Genomic DNA, 21,436 nt, shown 5'->3' with positions numbered 1-21,436 from the left:
AATACAGACGCTTCACAACAAGGTGCAAACCACTGGTAACGCTCAAGAACAGACAGGCCAGATTAGCCTTTGCCAGCAAACATCTAAAAAAGCCTGCCCAGTTCTGGAATAAGATTCTTTGGACTGATGAAACTAAGATTAACTTGTACCAGAATGATGGGAAAAGTATGGAGAAGGAAAGGAACAGCTCATGATCCAAAGCATACCACATCATCTGTCAAACATGTGGAGGCCGTGTTATGGCCTGGGCATGTATGGCTGCCAATGGAACCGGGTCACTGGTGTTTCTTGATGACCTGACTGCTGATAAAAGCAGCAGGATGAATTCTGAAGTGTATAGAGCTATACTTTCTGCTCAGATTCAGCTGAATGGTGCCAAACTGATAGGACGTCGCTTCATATTGCAGATGGACAATGACCCAAAACATACAGCAAAAGCTACCCCAGAGTTTCTCAAGGCAAAGAAGTGGGATGTTCTTCAATGGCCAAGTCAGTCACCTGATCTCCACACAACAGAGCATGCTTTTCACTTACTGAAGACAAGACTGAAGGCAGAAAGACCCACAAAGAAGCAGCAGCTGAAGGCAGCTGCAGTAAAGGCCTGGCAAAGCATCTCGAGGGAGGACACTCAGCATTTGGTCATGTCCATGGGTTCCGGACTTCAGGCAGTCATTGACTGCAAAGGATTTTCATCCAGGTATTAAAGGCGATCCTTAAGTTTCAAATGATGTTGGTCTGTTCCATTACTTATCAGCCACCAACAATGGGTATATGTGTATGCCACTGGCTGTTCTTCCTGAATGGTTAGTGCCCCACTTTTGTCAAACCCCTTGCATTACAGCTGAAAGTCCTGACTTCGCTCCCATCTGGGTGTGTTTCCTTTCAACTTCAATGTGGTGGTGTACAGAGGCCAACTGCCAAAACAGTTATCCTTGTTCCAATATCTCTGGCCCTGTCTGTACATCAATGGTTACAGTCAGGTTTAAAGACTGAGGGCCCTTTCCCAGTTTGGTGGATTCAGTGGGGTCTGGAGAATTAAGCATTCACACACACACACACACACACACACACACACACAGCACTTCTCTACTCCTGTTTCTGAAGTTGCCTTTTAAAAAGCCGCCATTGGCCTTTTGTTACATGTGTATTCATATAACAATATTTTTCCACTCTCAGATTTCATTCTGACATTGTAGTTTAGTGTTTCCATTCCTTAAAAAAAAAAAAAAACACACTGAAATTTGATTTTAGCGTGATTGGCTTCCAAAGCCCTTGGGATGAGGTGAGCTAGAAATCCAACTAAGTAAAATACAGCTTCTTGAAAAATGTCCCTAAAAGTAATATGGTGTGGGTAGAAAAAACGTTCCATAAGGAAAAAAAGAGAACAATGTCATTAACTCCCTCTCATTTATTCAACATATATTTGAAAAGCTTTGGGCCACAGTCTTATCAATGCTTAAATTCCAGTGGCACAAATGGCAACTTACACTCCTGTCCCTATGCTCAGAACCTGTCCCCCTACACACGCACACACACGCACACACACAGCCAAAACAGATGTTACTTTAAAAGTGTGTCTACCAGCTATGTCTTTTCATTTTTACTCTAGAGTAAGTGCGGGGGCCCTGATCCAGATCTTAAAAGCCCACTACCAACCCCTTCCCACACATACAACAGAGCCCAATCTGGATCAGGGCCCCTTGCCCTCTCTACAGCAGGGGTCCCCTACTTTTTTGGGTCGGTGGGCATATCTGGCATTTTGAGTGTCATGGTTGCCCTCACAGAATGGCTGCCATGGGGGCATTTTGTCCCTTCATAAAATGTCTGCCATGGCTGGTCATAGAACACTCATTTCCCAAAAACCAAACTGGTGAGACTAAAAGAAACATAACTTGCCCAAGAACCTATGTACAAGGCAGAGGTGGGGCAGAACTCCAAACTCAAAACCACGCTTTAGTACCCATATAAAGATGGTGCTAGAGGTCAACAAGCCAGCCTCCCAGTTAAAAACTGTTTTAATTTTAATACATCTTAAGAAATAAAATAAAAATCAGGATGGGCGGGGAATCTGGCAGGGGCCAAGGGAGTTGACTGTGGGCACATTGGTGCCCACAGGGATCACATTAGAGACCCTACAGTAGACAAACATTTAAGGTAAGGTCGGCTTTGGCCCTCACACCACACACTACACTACTATCAACTCTAGGTGGCTGCATTAGGGGGCAGGAAGGATCCACTCCCTCTTCCCACCTCCACCAGAGGTGCATTCTGACTGCACCACACATGGGCTGAGATGGAAGCATCAGTGAAACAGCATCAAAGGAAGATGCTTCTCTAGGCCTGAGGGTTTGAGCTAGGGTGGCCACGTATCCATTGCCAAAAAAGAGGAAATGTACCACTAAAAGAAAGGACACAGATCTGTATAACATTTGGATGTGCTTATTTATAGGTATAGGTGCAAATTTAGAAATAATTACTATAATGTAAATAGAAATTCAATATATCGCACCACAGAGGTGAAGACTGTGACCACTGGGTGATCTGTGTGGCTGCTCAGTCTGCTGCCCAGGTGCCAACAGGCAACTTCAAGGCTTTTTGTGGTTCTTCATCTTTAAACCAGACTTGGACTTCAAACGGAGGACTGTCGTCATCTGTAAAGTGGGACACATGGGCCACCCTAGCGTGGGCCCTAGCACTGGTGCTAGGAGGGAAAGAATAAGCTGCGCCTTCCTAGTGCTGCCAAGGTCTTTATGCCAAATCCTATAATCCTCTGCATGGCAACCCATAGGACAGGCCTCAAGCGCTGTTCTGTGTTTGGTGTTTTGAAAGGACACAGGGGTTACGCAGGGGAACTCTGCAAAAGCAATATCTGTTATGGGCTACTTTAAAAACTTCCAAACAGGCAGCAACAAAGGCCCAAATGTCTTGGGATCAGAACATGATTTACAGGCAGTTTCCTTATTTCTTCCATTACTTGCTTTAATTCAAACAGCATTTTAGTATTAGCAAAGTTCCAGTGTGTGCCACCACACTCAATTATTCACAGCAATGGAGAGAGACATTGACCGACTGCACAAGCGTTAATGCAATTTAAGAATAGGGACTGCTGGCTCCCCGATAATTTATTACGGACGATTATGCAGACCAGGAGAAAGTCGGGGGCTTACTTACAATAAATGTACAATCCATAATCCGTCACTAACTGAAACATACACCAGATATCACAAGTTCCTTAGCCTCTTTCGGATTCAAAGCCTTATTAGCAAGACAGTTTTGATCCTCCTACATTCTGTTGTCCAAGACACTTAAGACACTCATTATATCTCTTCCAATTGGACTATACAGATGTACAGCAACTATGGGCATTAGCAGATGGGGGCGGCACTTCCTGCACCCATTACAACTTGATGCAGACATCTGCTCAAAGTCCACAACCCTCAAAGTTCATTTTAAGCAGGTTTCTGTCTTGCTTACAGAAAAAGAAAAAGTTTGAAAATGAGCTAAAAATCCTGGAGGAGGGCGTGTCAGGTAGTACCCAAATGTACGTTCTAAGGTCGGCTACATTGATAGCTCATTCTTAAAGGAAGCACGTTGGAGTGACGCCACGTCAGCTATAGCACGTGCCTGGGGGCAGCACCAGCAGCAGGCAGCATGATCAGGCAGCTGCTAATGGCCCTGTGCCACCTCCTCCTCCCCAGCCATATACCGCTGGCCCTCCTTCCACCTATGCTGCTGGCCCTGCTTGCCCACTGTGGGTCCCACCCATCTGCTGACTGATTGCTGCTGTGCCTTATCCTAATGACTCAGAACTGCCCTGCAGTTTCTTCCAGTCCAAGAGGAAGGGGCCAATCCGCTTTGTACTTAGAGGGACAGTGGACAGTTAATTCACTGTGCCTGGGGACTACCTCCTGACTATTTACTTTCTTGGCTGGTGTAGCAGGATTAACCTGCCCACTTGCCTCGCAGATAATGGTCCCTCTGCAGGATGGAGGTTAAACCCTTTCCCCCCCATGCTGTGGTCTCAGAAAAAGTACCCCCGCCTCAGGCTGCTATTGTCCAGGAGGAAAGCTGTCATTGGCTGGGACTGATTTTTGCCAGCGCTGCAGTGTGTGTGGGGGTATTTTCTATTCTGCCCCTGGTCCAAATCAGGCCTTTTAAACTCTCCAGTACTGAAGGAACAGTATATAAGAACATCTGCTACTGTCTCCTTGTTATATACTAATAGAGAACTCATTCTCTGGGTATGGATCCTTACACAGCTAAAATGGCACCATCCACGCACAACAGACAGGTATCAGCAGGTTCGGGGGAACCACAATGTGTGAAGTACAAAAAAAAAATGGGGGGGACTAGAAGGGGACCCCACCCTAAACAGCCCAATGAGGAATGCTGATGGAATGCTGAGTGACTGGTGATGGGGCAGGGGGAATGGTAAGCTGGGGGGTCGGGGAGGACATGGCCGGCTGGAATCCTGAAGAGGAGCACAGCACATTTCAGCATGTTGTTGCTGGCTCCTCTTGTTTGCCCATTTGTCTTTTGACAAAGTGCTTGTGTGTGCACCTTACTCTCACTCCTACGATCTCTCTTGTTTTAACAAGATGTGTATTGATTATTCCTATGAAGCTTTAGCAATCTAGTCAGAGGACAGGATGTGGAATGTGTTTGTTTATTTTTTTATTATTATTATTATTGTTATTATTATTGTAAATGTCTTCCTTGTAACAAATTCAACTACCTTCAACTTTTCCTGAAAGTAGATGCCAGAGATTGGTCTTGCTGACCTTTGAACAGACAGGCTTTCCTTTCTACCGCTTTCTAGCATTCCTTTGCCATGTCGAATGCATCCTATTTGACAGGCCATCATCCCACTTTCCTGCCCCCAACCCCAGGCAGTTCACAGTGGCAGGCACAGAAAGAAACACAGCTGCTGTGTTTTCATATGCCTGTGAGTCACTGGTTGGACTGAGACCATTGCCCTACTTAGTGTAAGCTGTACTATCAAAAATAGTGTTCACGCCATAGGATTCACAAGAGACTAACTTGTCGACCTTATTCTCACTCCTCTTTGTTTGCGGATGTGAACGTTTGACTTTTTTTAAAAAAAGGTTACCCTTCTTCTTGACCGATCACACATCTGCAGTTGTTGCTGATCCTCAAGTCAACAAAAATGTTCACTGCCAGAAAAAGTGTCAGCTGAATAAAAGTTAAGACCCACTTGTCATGTGTTGTTGCTCTCCCACTGCCAGTTCTTCCTCGTTAATGCCAGTACAAATGAGGAAAGTGCAATTGCCCATAGCCTGCTCTATTTTCACACGTTTTCCCAAATGGCTGCCAATCCTTCTGTGTTCATTGTTCTCCCTTCCCAGTTGTTAATATTTGTGGTCCCAACTCATTTAATCTAAGTGACCTTCTACAGGAATTTCTTCCATATACCCCTCCCTGCTGTTGGTTCCCCATTCTTCTCCCAAGGGTTCTGCATGGGTGGGATCAATGCCACTGATTCGAAGGAACCATTTCAACATGTAACTCCCAATAACTGGCTACAGCAAGGGATTATTTCAAGCCAACAGAGGAGAAGCCGTAAACCCATGAAACAGATACCACACTTAGGGATGTCCAGCGGGAAATCCAGCCCACTTGGGGCTCGATGGATTTCCTCTATCGGGCGGGGTCATTGTGTGTGAGTCCCTCCTTCTCTCTCCGAGGCCCCAGAAGGAGAAGGAGAGAGTCACGCACAGTGACCCTGCTTTGCACAAATCTCTTCTTCTCCCTCCTGGGACTTGGGAGGGAGAAGCAGACACTTGTGCACAGAGCAGCTGGTAATGCCAATGGTGGAAGTCTGCAAGCTGGCCAACTTGGCCTGTGTCAAGCCAGGCCAGCTCACAGTCAAGCGATCCAGAGTCCACAGGGCCGAGCCAACAAAAGCTCAGCAGCCTTGGCCCTCTGGATGGATTCCTCCGCCATCCCTAACCACACTTCACAATGAGCAGAAAGGTTCCTTTACCATACACATGAGCAAAGCATAGTGGTAGACACCTTTATGAATGGATAGCTTGAGTAAGGAGGGGGGAAGAAATTAGTTTGGTTTGCATTTTAATGCAAAGTCTCCTAATTTCGCATTTTTGAACCAATATGCGATCTGAAAGTCAGTTATGCTTCAAAATTCGTACTTCTCTGAATTTTGCAATGGAGTTTGTCAATCAAAAATGCATCTACTATGTGAAACTGCATACAAAACATGTGCATATTAGTGAAAATAATGTTCAAAATGCATTGTATTGGGGAAATGTCTTGCAACAATGTGTATATTAGGCAAAACTGCATAGAACAATGCAAGCATTCAGAGAAATGTGCACAAAAATGCATATATTTCCATTCACACATGCTTTTCCATTCACATTTTTCAAAAAAATCTTGACGTCCAGGACAAACCAAATTTAAGAATGGAAAAAATGAGAAAAAGAGAGAAAAGGAAACTGACCATTTGTCCATCCCTTCTCTTGAGATGGGTGAGTTGAATGTATACCTGAAAAACAAAGTTGGGGGAGGAGGATGTACTCTATGACTGACCTGAGGCCCTTGCCAAGCTTAATCTGGCCCTTCTTCAGTTAATATTGCAGAATAAAGTTTCAAAGAATGGAGTGGGGGGAGAGAGAGATTATTTCATGCAGTGTCTATATAGTGAGTGCTACCTGCAGTGAGTGAGTGCTATCTGGGGCAAGGGGACTCCCATTCTGTTCTACAAGGGCTGACGTGGTCTGAAGTAGTAGATACTAGATCCCTTCAAATAAGGGATGTCTGTGACAACTACTTGGTAAATATATAGGCAAGACTTGAGAGTGTTCTGTGGATGGAATAGCTGACTATATTAACTACTGTGTTTGTAGAGATAGGATCAGACTTGTCAATCCTATCTCGTCAATAAGAAATTATTTTTCTTATAAAAAGCCAGGCAAATAGGATCATGATTCTACAAACTCTCGCGAAAGAAGCCATGAGGGCATCTGCTTGTGGCCTTGGAAAACATTGCAGTGAAAGCACCAAAGCCCACTTCCCTTTCTCCTGTGTTCAGACTATTTTGCAGAGAGAATGTATGCTTGCAAACAGGGTACACGAATGCTTCTCGACTTCCCCTCTTATCTTTACTTTATCCTTCCGTGAATGTCAGTAAGATCACAAGCAAGCTCCAGTGACGCATAAAGTGCTTCCTGGTCTGTCCAGTTCACACAGATACATCTTGTTATCAGCGGGGGATGGATCAATTCCTAGAGCCCAATTCGGCATAGGCATGACTAAATTCCACTGAAAGCAATGGAATGGGGCACACGTGACTTAATGCGAGCCCATTCATTTCAATGGGGCTTAGCTTTTGCTGGACTGTTCCAGTTGCTTTTAAAGACTCTGGGAAGGCTGGCACTTTTTTCTATGTTTGATGGGTTGTATCCAGTATTAGTCCTACTTGGGCAGACCCATTGAAATGAATGGAACTTACGCTACCCTATGCAAAGACTCCTGCCATATACTTTGCAATATACTAAGATTGCCACCACTTTCAAAGGAGAACGTAACAGTGGTGCCTTGAGGCTAGGATTTGACCTCTCTCACCCATCAAATCCCTACACACAATGGGTTTCTAGCAGTGAAAGAGTCCACAGCCCTTACTGTAGCAATCTGACACTCTGCTGCAGTTTAAGACCAATGGCAGCTAGTTTATGGGCTGGAGGGAAGCACAGAATGAAGTCATGCTCTTCCCAGATATCAGTGTCGCCACAGTAATGGAGACCCTAGCCCTCCTGAACGTGACTGCAGAGAATACCACAGGCGCAAACAACCATTAGTCACCCGTGGCAAATGGTTTACCAGGCTGTACTAGTGGTGATACTATATCCGTTCACTGAAGCCATGCTTTCAACGGTCTTTCTTCCCCCAGTCAACTAAGCTCCACAAAACAGACTGTAAATCTCATTCAGTGCTAGAGGGGCTGTGAATGGGGCCCACATGACATAAAATAATACGTGCCTAAGAACAGAGCTGCCAGACGGCTATTGCCTCTCACTGCTGGTGGATAATTGGGGCTGTGTGAGAATATCTAGAAAATGTTCTGTAGGGAGGTGGCGGGGACGACATTGTCAGTTCAAAAAAATTGAGCACATTGGGGAGCATGCAGCAGTTTGATCCATTTGTGCATTTTGTTCTTTTCCCACAACTTGTAGAGAATGGACTTGGAATACCGAGTAGGACAGTGGAAGAGGAAAATATAAGGGATGCCATGTGCAAAACATTCTCCAGATAACGTTTTTTTTAGCACATTCCTAGGGATGGGGGGGAGGGCTAAAAGGGCTGGAGAGGGAAAGGGGGTGAACAGAAACTTCCAATGCCTTTTTGCAGCAATTTTGCATGCAGAAGACTTACTTTTCTTTAAAAGCAAAAATTAGCAGTGAGAGACAGTAGAAAACAGACTTCTACTTTTTAACAGTTTTAGACTGTTTTTCCTGTTGCTTTCCCACGACAACAGCAATCCTCCTCCATCCACTGGGGCCGTCACATGCTGCAATGCATCTGAGGGTTCCCTGGGTGCCTTGGAGCCCCCCAAAACACTCCCTTGGTGGCCCCAAGGTCTCTCCTGATTTTATTATTTATTTACTGCCTTTTGGTGGCAAGCTCCAGCTTCCAACCACCCAGCTGTCTTTCTCTTTTCCTCAGAATGCCCCTGGACTCTTCTGGGGCCTAGAAGTGTAATTAGAAAAGGAAGGAGAAGGGCAATTGCAGAGCAGGTCAGTTGCTTTCCAGAGCTTTCCAGGCAAACTGCCTTTTAAAGAAAAAGAAGAGGGGAGAAAGAAAAAGGGGCCCACCACTACCTGGTAAGCTTGGGGGGCTACTGGGAAAGGCACTGGGGAGTGTTGAAAATACTAAGCTTTCTCTAGCAATAAGAATCAAAGGCAGTCCAAGCTGACATGGCTCAGCTGAAACCAGCTGTGAATATATATTTTAAATGTGGGTCTTCCAAAATATTGATGGGAATTGAACTTGTTCATGTTTAAAAACTATTTGGCTCTGGTGAGTTACTGTAACAGAAAATGCGCTATATTCCCAAGTCCCACGCTGGTGAAAACCTGGAAGATGGCCTTTCCTTCTAACAATGAGTGATGGAGTGATATAGAACATTACACAAAAGCTAATTTCTCTCATTTTTAAGAGAAGCTTCAATAGCCTCAAAAATGGAGCTATATTGAGGTTTTGGTAAGATGTAGATTTATGGAAATATAATAAATGGGTTAAAAGCCAGATGATTAAGCAACTAAAAATGTAATATTTTATCATTTGCCAGCTCTAATTTTTAGGAATCTAAAAGATAGAAAGAATATGCCATTCAGCCCCTCTTTCTTTAACCATGCCTCTAGTTCAGACTTCCCCAACCTGGTGCCCTCCAGATGTCCCCATTGGCTATTGATTGGAGTTGTAGTCCAACACATCTGGAGGGCACCAGTTTGGGGAAGGATGCTGTAGTTATATGCTTGGCAACTACAGCAGCTCGGAATGAATTTATGGATGAACTGTTCTTCTCGTAACAGCTCAGCCTTGGATACTTTGTGCTGGTTTGTCCAGTTCATGTTGCAAACACAGACCTCCGTATGACATCGCCTCCCCTCTCCCCATTCTCATCTTTCCCTTCCTCTGCACTTCCTGTTTTACCTAAATTTGAAACTCTGAGGCAGGAAGTGGCCCATCTTGCAGTCAAGGCAAGCTTGGTTGATCTGCTTCAGCAGGTCCCTCTTGCTGTAGCTGTATCCGTTGAAAACACAGCCTCCGAAGAGTAGCTTCCCTCCAGCGTACATCTGTTGACAAACAGGCAGGAAGGAGGGGGACAAAAATGCTTTGCAATAAAAAACAATAAAACCGAGTTCGAAGACTTGGACCAAATGGTTTCCTTTTCCTGTTTTGCACAGCAGTCTTAAATGTTTTCACCCAGACATGAGGGACATGACGGCTACAAGCACACACACATACACACACTTACTTCCTGCACATCTCTTAACACTACTGATGCTAAATGAAATGCCATTCACTTTGGAGAAGCAGAAAGGGTGCCGGTCCTGCAGTTTGACCACTGAAAGCCATATACAGACCCTTTGCCTGCCAGAGACACTGCAACCCCAATGCTTGCTGATTGCCAAGCCTATGCCCACAAAACACAAGATGTTTCTACCCCACTTTTTAAAAATATGTGAATTCCCATGTTTTTCTATTACAGGATTCTGCTCCAGAAATCTAGGCAGGAGCATCGTATCAAATTTCTGTACACATCTGTGGTTGCAGCAAAGTTCAAAGGTTCATTCTTGGATATACAGAAGATTGAACGGCCAAAAAACATGTATTTTTAAAGCCTCGGTTGTGGATACGTGTATATATGGGCCATGGGTGTAGGGGTTATACTTAATAAGAGTTACAGCAACAATATCAATGCAAGGCAAAGAGTCACTTTTTTCTCCAAAGGGATTTGTGTTTTTAATTTTTTTTTTTAATTGGCATACATCAGTAGTACATAGGGCTATCTAATTTTTTGCTTCTGTCAGGGCACTCCAATGCAATGGGACTTACTCCTAGGTATGTGTATACAGGATTGCAACCTATGTATTCAATAAAGTTGTACAGTATGGTATGTGATGCATGAAGAGTTAAGCAAATAGATTGCTCTTGAACGAATATACAGCACAACTGCAAGCAGCAACCTAAGTTTCATTAAAGTGCAGGGCCAACGATCAGCTGCTGAGATGGTACAGTTCTCTCACACTCCTGAACCACCTCAGTTTTCATGTAGGAGAATGGCTTCTTTGAAAGCAGTTGGGCAGAGCCTTGACTGTGTGAAAGAATCCATCCAGAGTGCCCCCACTTCACTGCAGTCCCATTCCAGAGATATTTACCTGTTAAACCACTATACATTTTACAGCAGGGGTGGGCAACTTGTGGTCTTCCAGAGATGTTTTGGCACACAATTCACATCAGCCTCAGCCAGCATAGCCAATGGTGAGGAATGATGGGAGTTGTTGCTCTCCAGATGTTTTGGCCTAAAAGTTGCCAACCCATTTTACAAACTTGGTAAATTTTGACCTTTCACAATACAATTTGTAGCAGAAGACAAACTCTATGGCTTTATAGCAGGGAGGGCTACCTGATGCCCTGTGTGCCAAATCTAGCCCACAGGATTTTTATCTACCCAAGACATTTTCATCAATGTATGATGAAAGGATTATCTACAGAAGAAGAGTTATCACAACGTAGAGATATTCCACACTTTAATGTTACATCAAGCTTTCACATACATACAAATGTATGTACGTGTATGCAATGCAATACTGCATACTGCAGGAAGCCCTTATTGTCACAGGGTGCCAAGTTTATTATGGGACCTGCTCATTCTTGGGTGAGAAAGAGGCCCAATCTGTGCAACAAAATGTATTTCTGGCCCCAGACTACCAGCTGAAGAGGAGTGTACCCCTTGAGAGGACAGATGTTAGCCATCCTCCTGACGGCAGGGCTGGTGTCGGCACCTGGCATCTTTGGGCAGCCAGGATCCACTGCTGACACATGCCTTGCATTAAAAAAAAAAAAATTGGCCCAGCACTCTGAGCAGCACCTGGTGACTGGGTCTAGCTGCCATATTCATTTCCCACAATGCCCCTGCTGTAATGCCACTCTGAGGCATCATGGGAAATTACAAGGGTGGCTAAACCAGGCCACTCAGCAATGCTTGTTGTGCTGCTGACAGTGGTACTGGTCACTCTGTCCTGGACCCCCTCAAACCTGCAGCCTGTACAGTACCGTAGTTAATGAAAGAAAGAGAGTAAGTCCTAAAATGGAAAGAAAAAGAGGATTTTCGATAGAAAAGGCAGCAAAGGGGATGGCAGTAGCTGAGGATAGGACATTACACATTCCTTACAGAGCTTCATGAGATAAAATGAACACATGTGGTGGTGGGGGGGAGTCGTATGGCAGCATGCTTGGAAATTCTGACATTCCAGGGTTCCCAGTCGTATGGAGAGTGCCCTCCATGCCTACAGTTATAATATACACATGGGGGCCCTCTACATATCTTAAAAGGAATTCATGTACATCAAGATGGAGCCTGCCACAAGGATGCTGCTACCACCCCTACATTCATTTTAGTGCATATGATCATCTAAAAGGTGAGTGTCCCTAGAATTAAGACAGAAGGGTTAAGGGCAAAAGTGTGCTAAAACATTAAGTGAAATAGCAAGAGTAGACAGTGTGCTTGAATGGGGAGCTCAGGGAGCGGAAGGAAGTGTGGAGAGGCTGGAAGAGCTAACTGACCAAGGAGGGGTGAAACTGCGTAGGGCAGGCGTATGCATTATCAGAGGGGTGAGGTGGGGACTGCAGAGGTGAGGCATAGGTGGGGATAAAGGATGGAGGGCCATAGAAGGAAACAAGGTGGAGCTCCGAGAGGATGAAGAACGTGGGTGGAGGGTGAGGGGAGGCAAGGAGATGTGATCACCAGGGAGGGGGGACGGAGGGACTCGGAAACTCTAAGGGTGCTCATCGGAAATGGGTAGCTGGCAACCACATGCTCACCTTGCTTGATTTAGTGTTGCTTCTGTGCAAGGAACAAAGAGTTCATTATGAAGCCAAAGGTCTCCGGCTGCCTCATCATAACTTGCAATCTGCTCGCTTCACAACTTTGCCAGTTCAGAGAATCAGCAGTTCCCTCTAGTGGGCTGTAGTGGGCTTGTAGTGGGCTTGCAACAAGCTGCAAGTGATGTTAACCCTTCTACAGCACCTCACAGGAGGCACAGTGTTTCGGGTTTTTTTTTTAAAGGCTGAAAGCCACCCTTGCGCAGGCAGTAATGAATGTGCACAAGGTCTTTTCTGTATATCAAAAAAGCCTGGAGAGATGTCTCTATCCCTATTACTGTGAGCAATCAGTTCATTACAAATGCAAAGTCTCCTAAAAAGACGTATTCTCCTATATGAAGCAGAAAAGGGGGGAAAGCAAAGAAGGAGAAGGTTCACCCAAACCAAAGAACTTGTCAGGAGCTCCCTAGCTGCCTCTTACAGTCCCCTCCAATAGCCAACTCAAGACACAGATGAAGAGGATTTCTTCCAAGGCTTTATTCCTTTACAACTTAATGACACTTTCAGATGCTAATCACCAGCGACTAAGCAAGGAACTGCACTGGGGTAGTTAGCAGAGTAGCCTAAGCTCCAGGTAAGGCAGTTGGTCCCTGTTTGAAGGAGAAGAGTGGGAAACCTCTGAACTTATGGGCTATGGAGAGGTCCTCCCTCTTATCTGTAGGTCCTCGGAATGCGACTGTTGTTTTAGCGCCAAGCCAGCAGAGCACCTCCTCTCAGTGCCCTCCATCTGGCGCCGCTCCCTGCGTCTGCGCCGAGCGTCCAGCAAGACCCCATCCCCCGCTCTCTCACTGCCAGGGTCACTATCTCTCTCAGGAATGCAGGCAGGAGGAATCTCTCCCTGCCGCTGTGCCTGTGAGCGATGAGTGAGCTCCTCTCCCACGGGTTGTTGCTCTTCCTCAGAATCAGAACTGTTCTGGGGTTCTATCGGCTCAGTGTCCACCCTGACATCATCCCCACTCCCATGAGGCCCCCCCTCGTGCTCCCTCCCAGGGCCCTGGGTTTGTGGGGGTACAGCTGGTGGAAACGCCTCAGCAGCAACAGAGCATGCACATTTTCAGCAGGTTCCCAGGAGCGCTCGCCTGGCCCATACCGCTTCCAGTCGACCAGATATTGCAGACGGCTGCGAGAAAGGTGGGAGTCCAGGATCTCCACGACTTCAAACTCCTCCTCCCCCTCCACCAGCACTGGCGGCGGGGGGGGAGTCGTCTGAGCAATGAGGGTCGCCAGAAAGTAGGGGGGACAGCAAGGACCGATGAAAAACAGGATGGATCTTCATGGAGGGCGGGAGAGCCAGGCGAAAAGCAACAGGGTTAATCTGGGCCGTAATCTGGAAAGGCCTCGTGCGGCGAGGCACGAGCTTCCTTGCGGGCGAGTGAGAGGGGAGGTATTGGGTGGACAACCAAACCCAGTCCCCCGGTTGCAGAGACGGACCCGGCTGGCGCCGCCAGTCTGCAGAGGCCTTGTAGGCTGTCTTGGCTTGCTCAAGGGAGTCCCGTAAGAGGTGGTGTACCACTCACAACTCCTCTAAAAAGTCATGGGCCGCTGGCACCAAAGAGGGAGCTAAGGTGGACAGGAAAGCCCTGGGGTGGTAACCAAAACTGGAAAAAAATGGAGTTTGGTGGGTAGAAGCATGGCAGGCATTGTTATGAGCAAATTCTGCTACAGGCAGCAAGGAAAACCAGTCATCTTGTTGGCAATTGACATAACAGCGCAAATATTGCTCTAGAGTCGCATTGGTGCGCTCAGTTTGACGGTCCATCTGAGGATGGTGAGCGGAGGAAAGACGGAGCATCACACGGAGAAGCCTAAGTAGCTCCCTCCAGAAATGGGCAGTGAATTGGGCATGGAAAATCTGAAAAAGTCCTTTCTCACCCAAAAACTTATCTGGCAGAGCCACCGGGCACTTGCAGTGGGGGAGAATCGGGGGCAGTGGGGGTTGAGCAGCAGTTTGCAAGGCATGTACAGCAGTCAACAGTTGAGCAACTTGATCATGAAGAGCTTGGTTCTCTTGCGCGAGAGCTTGCACTGCGGAGTCCATGGCACCGTCCAGAGGCAGTAGGAGCAGAGACAGAAAAAAAAGAGGAACGGGGACCAAGCTGTCAGGTGCACCCTAGCTGCCTCTTACAGTCCCTCCAATAGCCAACTCAAGACACAGACGAAGAGGATTCCTTCCAAGGCTTTATTCCTTTACAACTTAATGACTCTTTCAGATGCTAATCACCAGCGACTAAGCAAGGAACTGCACTGGGGTAGTTAGCAGAGTAGCCTAAGCTCCAGGTAAGGCAGTTGGTCCCCGTTCGAAGGAGAAGAGCGGGAAACCTTTGAACTTATGGGCTATGGAGAGGTCCTCCCTCTTACCCTTGGGTCCTCGGGACGCGACCATTGTTTTAGCGCCAAGCGGGCAGAGTGCCTCCTCTCGGCACCCTCCATCTGGTGCTGCTCCCTGCGTCTGCGCCGAGCATCCAGCAAGACCCCATCCCCCGCTTTCTCACTGCCAGGGTCACTATCTCTCTCAGGAATGCAGGCAGGAGGAATCTCTCCCTGCCGCTGTGCTTGTGAGCGATGAGCGAGCTCCTCTCCCAAGGTTGTTGCTCTTCCTCAGAATCAGAACTGCTCTGAGGCTCTATGGGCTCAGTCTCCACCCTGACAGAACTCTTGCCTTGTTACAATTGTCAGCACAGTCACAGGGCACCTACTGCCCCAGGGGTTCTAGCATGAACAGATTGTCTGGACCCATTTCAATCTGGCTTCTGGACTGGTTTTGGGATGAAGACAGCTTTGGTCACCTTAGCAGATGATCTATGCTGGTAACTAGACAGGGGGAGTATGTTTCTGTTGGTTCTGCTGAACTTCTCAACAGCATTCAATACCATCACCGATGGTATCCTTTTGGATTGCCTGGTTTGGATAGGCGTGGGAGATGCTATCTTGTGATGGTTTCAGTTCTTCTTCAGGGATTGGTTGCAGAAGGTGATGTTGGGGGACTCCTGTTTGACACCTTGGCTACTGGTGCAGAGAATGCCCCATAGGCATCAGTTCTGTCCCCCATACTGTATAATGTCAACATGGAGCTGCCAGGAGAGACTGTCTGGAGATTTGCAGTGCTTTGTCAGCTGTGTGCAGATGACACATTGCTCCATTTCTGTATTTCTCCCTTTCATTTATTACTCCTGATGTTCTGTACCTGGTGACCGTGACAGGCCTGTTGAGGACTAATAAACTGAAGCTGAATCCAGACAAGACAGAGGTGCTCCTGGTCAGGAGGGAGATGGATTCTGGAACAGGGATTAAATCTCTTTTGGATAGGATATTAATCACCCTGAAGAACCGGGTTTGCAATCTGTGGGTGCTCTTCGATGCAGCCTTGCATCTGGATGCCCAAGTGGCAATGGTGACCAGAAGCACCTTTGCCCAGTTTAAACTGGTATGCCAGACATGGCTATGGTAATGCATGCCTTAGTTACACTGAGAACAGATTACTGCAATGTGCTCTACATAGCTACCTTTGAAGAGTCTTCACGGGTTTCATTTGGTCCAGAATGAAGCAACAAGGGTATTAGTGGACTCTCACCCATGGGACCATACAACTATTCTGCAACTGCTGTGCTGATTGCCAATTTGTTTCCAGGCACAATTCAAAAAGTTGGTGATGAACTTTAAAACCCTAAATTGCTTGGATCCAAGATACCTATGGGACTGCCTTCCTCCATACCAGCCTGCCCACTGGGTAAGAACTGGCGGATGGGTCCTTCTTTGTCTCCTGTTGATAGGGTTGGCTCATTTGACTAGAATGAGAGTGAGGGCCTTCTCAGTGGCTGCACCCAAACTGTGGAACACCTTGGCTCATGGAGGCCAGGTGGCCCCATGTCTTACTGTCTTCGGCTAGTTAGTGAAGATTTTGTTATTCCAATAGGCTTTTTGTCTAGCTGGAGAGTTGATGTTTCATCTAATGATAATGTTTTAACTGTGCTGCCTGTCTCTATCTCATTGTCTTTTATTGTATACTTGATACCGGGGTTTTATTGTGAAATTGTAATTTTATTTGTTACAAGCCATCTTGGGAGATGCATATGCATTAGAAGGACAGGGTAAACATTCTTATAGAAATAAACAAGCAGTTGCAACAAAAATATGACTTCACAGATCTCTGAAGATTGAGATAAAGCTCCAGGAGTTAACTGTAACAATCTTGCATTTGGAACTCCCTCCTGAGAGGGGTTGGGATGCCATTTAGAGCGGGAGTGGAGAACCTTCCCTGCCCTTCCCTGTGTGATCATGCCTCAGGGAAACATCTTTCTCTCTAGCCAACTGCTTCCCCTGCATCAGTAATATTGCTGTGGTCATATTATGAGTGATCAAAAAACGGAAAATAATGATCACAAACAAGTGATCCTAAACTGGACCAAGGCTTTGGGTCTTTCAGAAGTGTATCTCCCCACACTGCACTACTGAAATGGCGCTTCTGAACACAGCCCTTTTGCTTTAGTTACTGATTTTCCAATTTTATGCAAGTGGGTTGTTTTTACCATTTTGGCTTTAGAATTTTTTTGCCATAGTTTACTGTTTAGTGTCACCTCTAGAGGGGAGAGAACCCGGTTAGATTTTAAAAGTAAGTAAAAAAATGCATGCAAAATTAGACTAAGGCTGCAATCCCATACACGCTTGCCTGAGAGTAAGTCCTAATGAACACAGTGTGACCTATTTCCAAGTAAACAAGTATTTCCAAGTGGTTCAGGTGGTAAGCTAACTTCTCCCGCTGCTGACACCTGAGATAGCCTTCTAATCCTGAATAATTGCATTTACTGTGCTAGAGGCTGTCCATCAGCACAGAACAGATGGGCTAAGTATCTCCAGAGCTGATCAGGCAGTCGTTGGCTAAAGATCAAGGGACAGGTGCCATAGATTCTGCAAAATCAGTCCTGATGAGCCTTAAGTTTGCATCTAGTACAGCTAACGTGGTTCAATTGGGGACGATCTCAAAAGCCCCTTGTGCTGCAGATTTGCTCCCAAGGCAGCACTGTCTCACCATTTTGGCTACCTTGTAGTCTTTGGTGGAATGATTTATTAAACCCCTGAATGTAAAGTTATCCAGCAAGACTGCCTCATGTACATCTGCTGGGCATACCCCTTTGCACTCTTTGTAGTGTACTATGGTTGACAATGGAAACCCCATGCATACAAAGACCATGGACAAAGGCTGCACTCCTTATAAATGCTTTCTCTGTTCTTTCAAGTGCAGGGTATATTTGAGAAGTCTTTGAAGTGCAAATGTTCCAGTTGATGTTAACAGCAGTCACACAATAATTTAAGAGAGGGGAAAGGAAGAAGATTTACATATAGCTGGTCTTCTAAGTCACATAGAATCATAGAATGGTAGGGTTGGAAGGGGCCTACAAGGCCATTGAGTCCAACCCCCTGCTCAATGCAGGAATCCAAGTCAGAGCATCCCTGACAGGTGGCTGTCCAGCCTCGTCTTGAAAGCCTCCAGTGCAGGAGAGCCCACCACCTCCCTGGGTAATTGGTTCCATTGTTGAATTGCTGTAACAGTCAGGAAGTTTTTCCTGATGTTCAGCCGGAATCTGGCTTCCTGTAACTTGAGCCCATTATTCTGTGTCCTGCACTCTGGGATGATCGAGACAAGATCCTGGTCTTCTTCCCTGTGAGAACCTTTCAAGTACTTGAAGAGCGCTGCCATGTCTCCCCTCAGTCTTCTCTTCTCAAGGCTAAACATGCCCAGTTCTTTCAGTCTCTCCTCATAGGACTTGGTTTCCAGTCCCCTGATCATCTTCATTTTCAGTCCCCAACATCACAGTCCTGGCTTTGCCCCCAGCGCACATAACAAGATGGCCATCTAAAAGTTCCATTCTTCATAGGAAGAGTGCTTGCAAGAATACAAAGACCCTAGTTATTCTTGTATTCTTGGAAAGGCAAATACTTTGGCTGTGTCTTGATATAAAGAAGTCATGTTTTCAGGGAATCATTATAGATGCCATCAAAGGGAACATCCACCACATGCTGCTGCCTGGCACCAATTCATCCAGTTATTATGCAGATTATTATTGGCACATGGCACACGTAATATTATAGCTGCAGTTCTAAGCATGCTTACTTGGAATTAAACCCATTTACTTCCAAGCAGACATGAACAGAATCAAGGCTGTATGTTAACATTAAGATGAACTATGTTGGGGGGTGGGGGGAGGCCAATAGGTTCTGGTGTGCTGAAAGGAATGAATAATATCATCAGAACCCTTAGAAGCTCTGAACCGAACTACACAATGTGTTACACTTCCACATTCAGGGGTTTACAAGCATTTAAAAGTGCTGTATCAGAACACAGAAAGGCTTTCATTAGAAGTCTCTGTTTTATCTGACTCGGTGCCTCTGCCAACGAGCCCAAATAAAAACATCTCTCCTTATGTGCCAAGGCTCCCAAGACAGAGCAATATATTCCAGGCATAACTAGAGTGGGAGTCCCAGCCATTCAACAACACAGTAGTATACTTTCTGAACAAAACATAAGATTTAGGGCTTCTTCACAAGGAGCTTTTATCCTGCTATTGAGATTCGTTACTCACAGAAGTTTGCAGGCCCTTTGGATGACGTCGTCAACCTCCAGGGCCTCACTTGCACTAAATGACCTTTCTTCCATTTTTTGAAAGATCAGAGATAATGAGCTATCAAATTACTGCGCTTGAGTTCCCCGGTGAAAATAAGAAAAGTTGCAATAAGAGGAGCTAGACCACAGTGCCATCTAGAGGCTGTATAATGAAACATATGGAAGACTCAGATAAAGGGGGAAAGGGAAGGGAAGGGAAAGGGAGGTGGGAAGGAAGCACCTGTAAAGGGAGTCTGTCATGTTCCTGCATTTAAAACAGAAGCAGAAAGCCTCATTTTAAATGCAGGATTTTAGGCTGGTGTTGAGATGGTCATGGAGAGAGAGAGAGAGAGAGAGAGAGAGAGAGGCACGGGAAGGGGTTGGTGTAAAGCGGCACAACAGTAAAGCAACAAGGAGGCTATGGATGCAGTCAGTCTTAAGGCAAAATGTATAGGAAAGATATAAAGACTAACAAGACTGTGTATTTTAAGTTAAAAGACTGTGTATTTTAAGTTAAATGTTTCAGCTTCTGCCCTCATCAGTAGCTGTGCTGTGCATATATGTGGAGAAGCTCTTCTCTTGGTGCCTTCATTTCCTTGTCTTTTAAAACTAAGATCATGATGTTGGTTTCACAGGACAGGTAAATAAGATTAAATCAAGTGGAATCTGTGCTTTTCCATTGTTCTTTAGAAGGGAAATTAACAGGGCAATTCTATTCTCATGTCAGAGTGCTCTGCAGCCGGAGGACCAGCCAGGCTGTAGCCAGCAGGCTGGGTATGAGGGAGGAGTGGTGGTCACCCCTCTCCCTCCAGGTGTCCCCCACCTTTTTAAACTATTTCCTTCCCATTACAAGTAGGGCTGGTCTAAATCTATCCCCATGGTAGAAGCATGGTGAGGGACTGGGAGGGGTCCGGATCCCTTGGACCCAGAGCCTTCCTCACTCTACCCATGCCGTGCCCCGATCCTCTCCCCTTTCCCCCTGATGTCAGAGAGGGAACAGCTGAAGAAAAATCCACAGGGGCTGGGGGTGGGGTTCCAAGATTGGATTAATTAACTAGACTGGTTATTAGCTACTTTTAAGATTAATCTTTTTTTAACTATAAAGAAATTGTGCTAGGTGCCAGGTGCTTGACTAAATGTGAAATTAATTCTGGGATACAGTAGCAGTTAGATTGTTAGAGAGCCAGCGTGGTGTAGTGGCAAGAGTGCTGGCCTGGGAGTCGGGAGATCCGGGTTCTAGTCCCCACTCGGCCATGGAAGCTCACTGGGTGACACAGACTCTCAGCCCAACCCACCTCACAGGGTTGTTGTTGTGAGGATGAAATGGAGAGGAGGAGGATAATGTAAGCCGCCTTGGGTTCCTTGCAAGAGGAAAAAAGGCGGGGTATAAATGCAATAATAAATAAATAAATAAATAAATGTGTCAGTTTCTTTTTAGATCTGTTCATTTTTCTCCTTGTGGGGACTTCACCCTTGCTACCTTGACAGCGCCGTGGCAGTGGTTCTATTTAAAAGAAGGGAAGCAAATATGGCTGGTGCACTCTGAGCCTTGCTTATTTAGAAAGGCAGAGGGTCTACTCCATACAACTACAACTATGATAATTTGTGTACTGTTATTTTAATGCTTATAAGCCTTAACACACTGAAATTTCAATATATTAACATGGGATATAATAGATTTAGAGCAACACACTTGCACGGCACAGTCCTATGCATGTCTCTTCAGAAATAAGCCCTGCTGTGTCCAGGTAAGCCCTATTGTCTCTAGCAAGTGTGCATTGGATTGCAGTCCTGTGGAATTGACCCAGACCACTATAGGTTCACTGCCCATGCATGGAGAGATGCCTGTAGGGGAGCCCCTACAGCAAGAAATGCATAGGCACTGTGCCAGGATCTTACAGGGAAGAGGAAACCTGCATGTCGCTCCCATCTTCCTGTCAAGCACTCCACTCACTCAAGGAATGCAAACTGTTTTGCTGGAATTTAGAAGAGATCTCAACGTGCTTAATATAGCTTGCCAGGGCCAAGTGAATAATCTGGGAGCCTCTGGAACTGCAACATCACTGCAGCACAGCTCAGGGGCCATGGGCTGGATCAGTCCTTTGAAGAGATGAGGGGAAGCCCCATGTAAGAACAGGATCTAAACAGGATTTTTAAAATAATAAAAGCAATCTAGCTTGCCAAAGTTTG

At 45.9% G+C, this 21,436-nt stretch overlaps 1 protein-coding gene across 1 annotated transcript in view; it reads right to left on the bottom strand.

The window, feature by feature from the left end:
• FAM194C (family with sequence similarity 149 member C) overlaps positions 1 to 21,436 on the bottom strand; it is a 107,868-nt gene that overhangs the window by 50,700 nt on the left and 35,732 nt on the right. The window contains exon 15 of the mRNA XM_084829831.1: positions 9,694 to 9,836. Coding sequence (XP_084685957.1) covers positions 9,694 to 9,836 — 143 coding nt within the window. The remainder of the gene's footprint in view (positions 1 to 9,693; positions 9,837 to 21,436) is intronic.

This window comes from Heloderma suspectum, chromosome 2 (genome assembly GCF_057233095.1).
Source record: "Heloderma suspectum isolate Gila_16-S chromosome 2, 16-S_ref, whole genome shotgun sequence".
Taxonomy (NCBI): domain Eukaryota; kingdom Metazoa; phylum Chordata; class Lepidosauria; order Squamata; family Helodermatidae; genus Heloderma; species Heloderma suspectum.
The sequence above is the reverse complement of the archived record's forward strand: the minus strand, read 5'-3'. Positions and strand labels throughout refer to the sequence as shown.